The sequence below is a fragment of the Salvia splendens genome, chromosome 4, assembly GCF_004379255.2.
Source record: "Salvia splendens isolate huo1 chromosome 4, SspV2, whole genome shotgun sequence".
NCBI lineage: Eukaryota > Viridiplantae > Streptophyta > Magnoliopsida > Lamiales > Lamiaceae > Salvia > Salvia splendens.
In genome coordinates this window covers 30,205,786-30,213,705 of record NC_056035.1, presented here as the reverse complement: position 1 = coordinate 30,213,705, position 7,920 = coordinate 30,205,786, and the positions used below count along the sequence as shown (strand labels likewise).

General features: G+C 40.0%; 1 protein-coding gene across 1 annotated transcript; it reads left to right on the top strand.

Moving 5' to 3' along the window:
- The first annotated feature begins 3,282 nt into the window (after positions 1 to 3,282).
- LOC121801241 (probable E3 ubiquitin-protein ligase XBOS32) lies at positions 3,283 to 7,152 on the top strand. Its single transcript, XM_042200691.1, has 12 exons — positions 3,283 to 3,724; positions 3,830 to 3,886; positions 4,046 to 4,261; positions 4,341 to 4,400; positions 4,490 to 4,561; positions 4,661 to 4,836; positions 4,918 to 5,078; positions 5,525 to 5,583; positions 5,666 to 5,712; positions 6,040 to 6,180; positions 6,264 to 6,355; positions 6,436 to 7,152. The coding sequence occupies exons 3-12, from the start codon at positions 4,058 to 4,060 to the stop codon at positions 6,951 to 6,953; spliced, it is 1,530 nt and encodes a 509-aa protein (XP_042056625.1). The 5' UTR covers positions 3,283 to 3,724; positions 3,830 to 3,886; positions 4,046 to 4,057; the 3' UTR covers positions 6,954 to 7,152.
- Positions 7,153 to 7,920: the final 768 nt, after the last annotated feature.

Sequence of the window (7,920 nt, the reverse complement as noted above, 5' to 3'; positions counted from 1 at the left end):
GAAGTCACGAGACGAGGCGATGCGACGTCGCGCGGGTTCCACTCGTGCGAGCGTTGCGCATAGGGAAATATACCCTAATTCAGCGCCGCTGCACTCCCACTGAGCCCGCAGCCACTGCTGCTCATCTCCGTCGCTATCGAGTCCGGGATCTGCCCACGAAGGGCTCCCACTCGATTCACGAACAGCTGTTGTTCTGCGTGACAACAGCTTCCTCCGATCCCGGGAACTGACCAAGAAGGGCTCCCACTCGAAAAACTGACGCCGCTGTTCTGCGTCGTTGCTATCGAAGCTGCTGTTGAGTCGTCGTCGCTGCTGCGACGTTGAATTCGCCGCCGCCTCGCTGCTGTTAGCGCTTGCAGATCGCCGCTGCTATCGTGCAGCTGCGTCGCTGCTCTCGCTGCACCTGCTGTGCCGCGTCGCACAAACTGCCCAGCCCACAGGCTTGGGCATCCGACGCAGCCTGCCCCTTGAAGCCTGACGGAGAACTCCGCGATTTGATTCAAATCGCGCACATCCATTACGAATTGTAAATCAAATCACATAATGAATGCATAATCACGTATAAGATAATCAAGTTTGAATCCATGTAATGATTACCCATTCATTGAATTTAAACCAACACATTATCGCACAAGAAATATACGCACGCGCAACTTTGTCTTCTTCCTATTTAGTGTTTTTCAAGTTCGATAAAAACAAAAACACAAACCAAACGAAGAAATTCATGCAATCACACAACATGAAATTAATCCACATAATCAGAGCCAAAAATTGGCTCTGATACCAATTGTTGGGGTTTGGTGCCCCTTGCACAGCGGAAGTCATGCAAAAACAAATAAATCAGATCTACTGATCTATTTGACCGATTATGAGATTAATTATATACATGTTAAACAATCAATTGCATACAAGAACGCACACAATTCATGTAAAAGGAATTAAAACCTAGTTCATGAATTTCCTACGGTTTAGAATTACCGATTTGATTCTCCAAAGAATCGACGATTGCTTGCGCCTTCTCCACATGAAGATCTTCGTACTCAACCACGAATCTTCTAATCTGTATCCCGAACTCAAAATCTGACCTTTGGGTGGGCAAAGCTTATCAGAATCGAAAATGGCTTGATTAGAAAGAAGACAGAATATCAGTTTTCTCAAAAACTGATTTTTCGTCCACTCCCAGAGGGGAGCACGAAAATTAATGTGTTAATTCCCACTTAATCTTCTTTCTAATCTCCTTTTATATAGAGTTATTATGGGCCAGATTAGGGATCCATGGAGGTTGGACTTGGGCCAAACCTGTTGGGCTTTTACTAATTAAATTGAGCCCCAATTTAATACAAGTCCAATAGAATATTATTATCATCTATTATAGTATAATAATATTGACTGCCCGTCCAATCCCAAATAACGAGTAATCCGGGCTTTACCTCTTTAATTTATTATTTCCCGTGTTTAAGATATAAATATCCATTAATTAATTTAAGTCTGCTATTTGACTTTAACTAATTAATATCTTTTTCCAAGAGTTGTCTAGTTCAAAATCTTTATTTATTATTCTGGAATAAATTCCAACCGGCCGGGTTTCTGAATAATAAAACCTTTTTCGAACACCTCTTCAGGATATTATCAAACTGGACTCACCCAGCACACGATTCATTGCAATAACAATACTAGCACCTCTAGACATAGATCACCACTACCCAAGATATCAGGATTCTTGGATTGTGAAAAATCCGCACCATTTGATAAATCAAAGTAGTGCATAATCAATATCGTATGCTCAATATTATGTCAACAATGATTAAGAAATAACAATCACCGAAACCTCGTCTTTCAGTAAATAACAAGAAAGACTTATCTCAACTGTTAGATCCTTCAGTGTTATACCACACAAGTGTCGTTTATTTCCTAAGGTAAGGAAATATGCGGACTGACACTGCAACCTTTCACGATAGGTAGCCAAAGCCTATCTAGGTTGTGAAATTCTATTTCTCTTCTACAAAGGACCGACTGCGTCACCTTCTGTGAACGTCGTTCACGACCAGTCTACTATGTAGAAGAATTAGACTTATTTGCTTCTTATACATTTAAATGTTTGAGAAACATCTTATAAATGCATAAGCAAACACCAATGCGATAAAATTAATTCTTCTCGCCTTGGGTTAAAAGTGGATTGTAGAGTTTATTGTATACAAGCAATTCTATCCGTGCAACATGCTCGAAATATGCTTTTCAGTATACCAATCATAACAGGTATCCCTATCCAACGCCGGTTCCGAAGACGTGGTTAGCCAACTCGCCGGAGCTAACTTGGGTAGCCCCGACGCCGGCCCGAGCGGTTCCCAACGCCGACCGCAAGGAAGGAAGAAGGCTGCGGCCAACCGCCGTCGCGCCGCGACTCCATCCGGCGATGCTCCCGAACCCGCTCCCGTTCCCATGCCTTATGCGCCATCTCCACCCCCCACCAACTCGTTGTGGGGGGGTTTTGGCCCAACTCAATATGGCCGACAGGTCAACTATGACCCCCTTGCAACTTCGATCGCACAAGGCCATGATATTGGGCCTCCAAAAACAATTGTGGATAGTGCCGCCCGATGAATAGTCTTCCACAGGGATATTTTTAGCTTTAATTATGTAATTTTTAATTTTTAGTATTTTAATTATGTAATTTTTAATTTTTAGGATTTTAATTATGTAATTTTTAATTTTTAGGATTTTAATTATGTCTTTTTTATTTTATTTGTAATTTGTAATATTATTTCAGTTTTTTTAATGAATTTTAATATTATGGTTATGTTTTTATTTAAATTGAATAATAGAATGGTGGGACTCTTATGCTCGTCCTTGCGGAAGAGCACAACTGTGGGTGTTGTGCTCTTGCCTAAGAGCAGACAGAAATAGTGGCGCCGGGCAAGAGCACGGTTGTGGGTGCTGTTATATAAATTGTAATAGTTGTGATAGACTAATACTTAGTATTTAATTGTAATGACACGATTTAATAGTTGAGTTAGAGAATGACGAGACGAGTGTGAGAGGGAAAAGAAATGATTAAAATAGACTGAAATAACTTTTAGAGTTGAAAGACATCTTGAAAAAAAAAAGCTGGAAAACTAACAATAGAAACGTATAGGAAATAAAATTCTACAAAAATAACTATTTACCCTAATTTAGAGATTACTCCTGATAAACAAAAACTTAAAACGTATATAATTTATTTTGCTTTTTCCATCTTAAATAAAATACCAAAATTAAAAATTGCCAATAATTAATCTGCGAATATTCATCGTTACACCTAATCGCCCTACAAAAACAAATAATTTGGGAGGAGAGAGAGATTTGGGGGATGATTGTCGTTTAATTTATGCAAATTGTCGGTTAGAAATGAAGAAGGGAGACAGATAGTTTTGTGGGGTTCTGGAAATTCGGATTTAAACATTTAGGAACACATGTATGCATCTTTGATTATTGTTGTTGTGATTGTCCTCCCGGAAAATTTGGATTCTGGGCCGGTATTTTCATGGCCGGATTTGTAGGTTCTTTCTCTGAGAAATCTGGTTGAAGAATCTTGATGATGAGGGGAAACAGAGAAAGGGTCGTTTGATTTTGTCAAGCTGGGTTGTAAAGATCAATTTTTTATCCATTTTTCTTCAGCTCTGATTTCTCTTTGGCCATTAGGAGTTGACAAAGGCCCTTTCTGATACAGAAATCTGTCATTTTCAAGGTACTTTTAAACTCATTTATATAATTAGAAATAATGATCAAGTTGTAATTTTTAATTTTTGTGTATGATGGTGAGCTTCTTCTTTCTCCATTGGCTTTCAATCAGGGCTGTGGGAGATTTCTGACAGTTACAACAACAGATTGTTTATGGAGGCATGTGCAGGTATTGTTTGGTTCCCTCTTAGGTAGGAAACATAGGAATTATGTGTGAAAGAGTAGGTGAATTGGTGGTGTTGTTAGGAAATTTTCAATGGATTCTTGTGGTATTTAGTTTTGATTTGTTATTCAAGAATCTTGATTTGTTCTTGATTCTTGTTTGTAGGATTCTGTATATATGGTGACAATGCGTTTCTTGAGTCTGGTTGGGAATTCTTTTGGATGCTCTGCATCGGGGGAGCGGCTGGTCTCTGCAGCGAGAGATGGTGATCTTCAAGAAGCCAAGGCCTTGCTGGAATACAACCCTCGCCTTGCGAGGTATTCGACCTTCTGTGTTCGGAATTCCCCACTGCATTACTCTGCAGCACAGGGCCACCATGAGGTATCTCAAATCCCCCAATGTTTGTAGAAGAAATGTGCAGTTGACTTGAATTGATTGTTGTGGCTTGTTCCTTGATCAGATTGTTTCACTCTTGCTAGAGTCTGGTGTTGATATTAATCTGAGGAACTATAGGGGGCAGGTGACACTTTTGCTAGTTTTTCGTCGCTATTAGTGGACTCTATCTAGTGTGGGATGATGGTATCTTCAATTCTTGTTTATCTGTGGCAGACAGCGCTGATGCAGGCTTGTCAATACGGTCATTGGGAGGTCGTTCAGATTCTGATACTTTTTAAAGCCAATGTATGTCGAGTGTTATGATCGTACAATTTTCGTGATGTTAATGAGTTATTATGTGTAGGAATAGGATTTTGAGTTTGTAAATCATGTGTTGGCTTGTAGATTCACAGAGCGGATTACCTAAATGGAGGAACGGCTCTCCACTTAGCTGCTCTAAACGGGCATTCCCCGTGCATTCGTCTCCTCCTTGCTGATTACATTCCCAGCATTCCTAACTTCTGCAGCATTTTGAGGAAAAAGTCCAAAAATGAAGAATCTGTTTCAGAGTTCGATCAAGGGTACTACTACTCCATGAGAATATATGTATTTGCTGAAAATTCAAATGGTTATCGGATTTGAACTTTCGTTGTTTCTGTTAGTTCACTCCACGAAGTAATCAGCCAGCCTGCTGATGGAGGCATCACAGCCCTTCATATGGCTGCACTAAACGGACATGCTGACACTGTTCATCTACTTCTGGATATCGGGGCTTCAGCATCCAGCGCAACAGTGGAGGATGGAACTACAATCGACTTAATAGGTATGCTAGTGTTGCAAAAACTTATATTCTGTTTTATGATAATTCTCTTGTACTATGTTATGGTATTGATATTGATTTCGACACAACACAAAATGAATTCAGAAATGTCCTTTTTTGCCTTATCAGAAACCGAGATAATAGTTGGTCCCCATATTTTTGTCTAGATGTAATATGCTTTAGTTTTTATGTGAAAAATATTAACTTGCTTGTCCCTTGAGCCTGTAGCTCCATTGTTGGAACTTTCTTGACTTCGGATTTCACTCGAATTTGGGCCGCTACAAATTAGTGATGTGATTTGCTGTATATAAAGGAACTGGTGAAATCAAACCTTATTCAGAAATGCAACATTACTTCTCTAAAGTTTGTCTGAACACCGTGCTATGATTTGCACGATGAAAATTTGTGTGATCGCTAACGTAAAGGATATGTGCGGTTCTTTTTGACAGGTGCTGGAAGCACACCACTCCATTATGCTGCATGTGGTGGTAGTGCACAGTGTTGTCAGGTAGTTTATAAAGTTATTAAACAAGATATTAACGTCGTCTTAAATTTGCTTGATGTAACTAAGATATTTCGATCATTTTCAGCTCTTGATTGCCAAGGGTGCGAGTCTTACTGCAGAGAACATGAACGGGTATGCAGTGTCACAGTTTAGTTTCCGTTGAGTTGTGTTTAAATGTTTTCTTCACTGATACCATGCTAATTTTGGCAACTTTCCGGATCTTGACGTTGGCAAGAAACAAAAACACAATGTGGCTAATGAAATCCAGTTTTATAGTTAAAACAATTTCCATTTTCACGTTAGATGTGAATCTTGTCATCAATCTTCCTTCCACCAGCGTTGCTACGGCCGATAGGCTCGTCTGGATTTTCATAAGGGAAACAAGAACCTTTTCCATCAACACACTTCTGTTTTGAAGCTTTGGGATTTGATTCACCTATTTTTCACTTTTGTCTGTAGATGGACTCCGTTGATGGTTGCTCGTTCGTGGCATAGAGATTGGCTCGAGGAGATTCTAAGCCAACGACCAGGAGGGCGACTAAGGCTCTGTCCTTCGCCATATCTAAGCCTTCCTCTCATGAGCATTGTCGAAATCGCAAGGTGAGCAGAAACCACATCAAATAAGCAGCTTGCTACAAAAGTTGAACCAAATTAACTGCAATCTTTCGTCTCCTTCGTTTCAGAGAAAACGGATGGAGATGCAACGATTCACCATCAACATGTTTAGATCCATGTGTTGTTTGCTTAGAGAGAAAGTGCACCGTTGCAGCAGAAGGTAAAAAACTAGTCCGATTTCAGCATTAAAAATCGACGAAATTTACACTAAAACACACAAATTCGACTTTTATTATGCAGGTTGTTTCCATGAGTTCTGCACCCAATGTGCTCTCTACCTATGTTCCACAAACAGCGCATCAACGGTTTCTCAGGGGCCGCCCGGCTCAATCGCGTGCCCCTTATGCCGGCACGGGATAGTCTCCTTTGGCAAGCTGGCAGGGACGAGGCCAGCAACGAAAGAGATAGCAAGAAACAGTCTGTCCTTGTCTTTCTGCACTTGTTCCACCGAGCTCCCGGACACCAATTCTTTGGACACGCCGTTGTGCAAGCCCGATCTTCAGTGCCCTCGGCCCTCTCCGCTCGGATCTTCCTTCCGATCCCTCAGCCGCAAAAAGTTCCCCTCGATGAAACTCAGCCCCGGCCTCTGCATGGGAGCACCGGACACTAGCCCTTGTCTAGTTCCACGGACCACTGGCCGTAGCATGAGCGGCCAGTTGGTCCGCTGTTCGAGGTCGTCGAGCTTGCGACGTTCGACGTCTCAGAACGACGGAAGGAGGTGGCTGTGTTCCTTCAACCAATCCATGGGAGATGACTGATCATTTTTCATTGACCACTTTTCCAATTGTTTCTAAGCCGTACATATTTTCTTCAACGAATTATCTTGGTTGAAATTAATGTTATTGCATTATCGTTTTAAAAATATTGTTTTTGGTAACTATGAGTAATTTTCCATTGTTTGTTTGTAGAAATAAAGAACAAAATTATACATTTCAATGAAGCTCCATTTACCTTGAATTTTCTTATACTGATAACACATTTTTCATTATGAAAAACAGAAACAAAACATTACATAAGCTCAAGAGGAATAGATACAAATGAAAAACATGAAAGATTTGAAAGAAATAAAAGTACTATAAATCCTAAAAAATGAAAAGAAAATAAGATAAAAGTCTTGCAAGGTCAAGAAAAAGAAAATCTTTACAAAAAACTTACAATCAAAACGAAGAAAAGATGTATATTTACATGCATTTATTTCTTCATTCATTGTAATCACGTCTCCCTTCATTATAAAAGCTCAGTAAGGATAGCTCCAACAAGTTCAAACCATCGTAATCACGATGTTACCTCCATGGACATTCTCCGGAAAACATGCAGGTGGTTTTTCAGGTGAAGAGAAATGGTGATGTAACAAAAATGGAGTGGAAGAAGAAGATGAGAAAGAAAAGACAGCCATGAATAGACTGTTTGAAATGATGGGAATTTGGCACATTTGAGGGATGGAAGAAGCAGGTTTATATAGAATTCTAACTACCAATATTTTGAAATTGAGAATTTTGGAAGCACCCTAATGTGTGTGTGTGTGTGAATATTGGTATGAACATGTCAGTGTGAGTAATGTGACTGAACAAACAGCTCCTTATTGCATCTGTCTCTCAAACTATGTCAGGAAAATATCTTTTACCTTCTAACCACGTTATGTAGAGAGAGATGAATGAGAGAGGTCTGATTATGGTGCAATTAATATTGAGGAATACACATCAGTTACCTGCCTTAGGATTAGTG

What these genes read in the sequence shown, in the direction of transcription:
- LOC121801241 (XM_042200691.1), top strand. Translation starts at nt 4,058, where the DNA reads ATGGTGACAATGCGTTTCTTGAGTCTGGTTGGGAATTCTTTTGGATGC. An exon ending in TGATACTTTTTAAAGCCAAT is followed by an intron (nt 4,562 to 4,660) that starts GTATGTCGAGTG and finishes GTTGGCTTGTAG; the next exon opens with ATTCACAGAGCGGATTACCT. An exon ending in AACTACAATCGACTTAATAG is followed by an intron (nt 5,079 to 5,524) that starts GTATGCTAGTGT and finishes TCTTTTTGACAG; the next exon opens with GTGCTGGAAGCACACCACTC.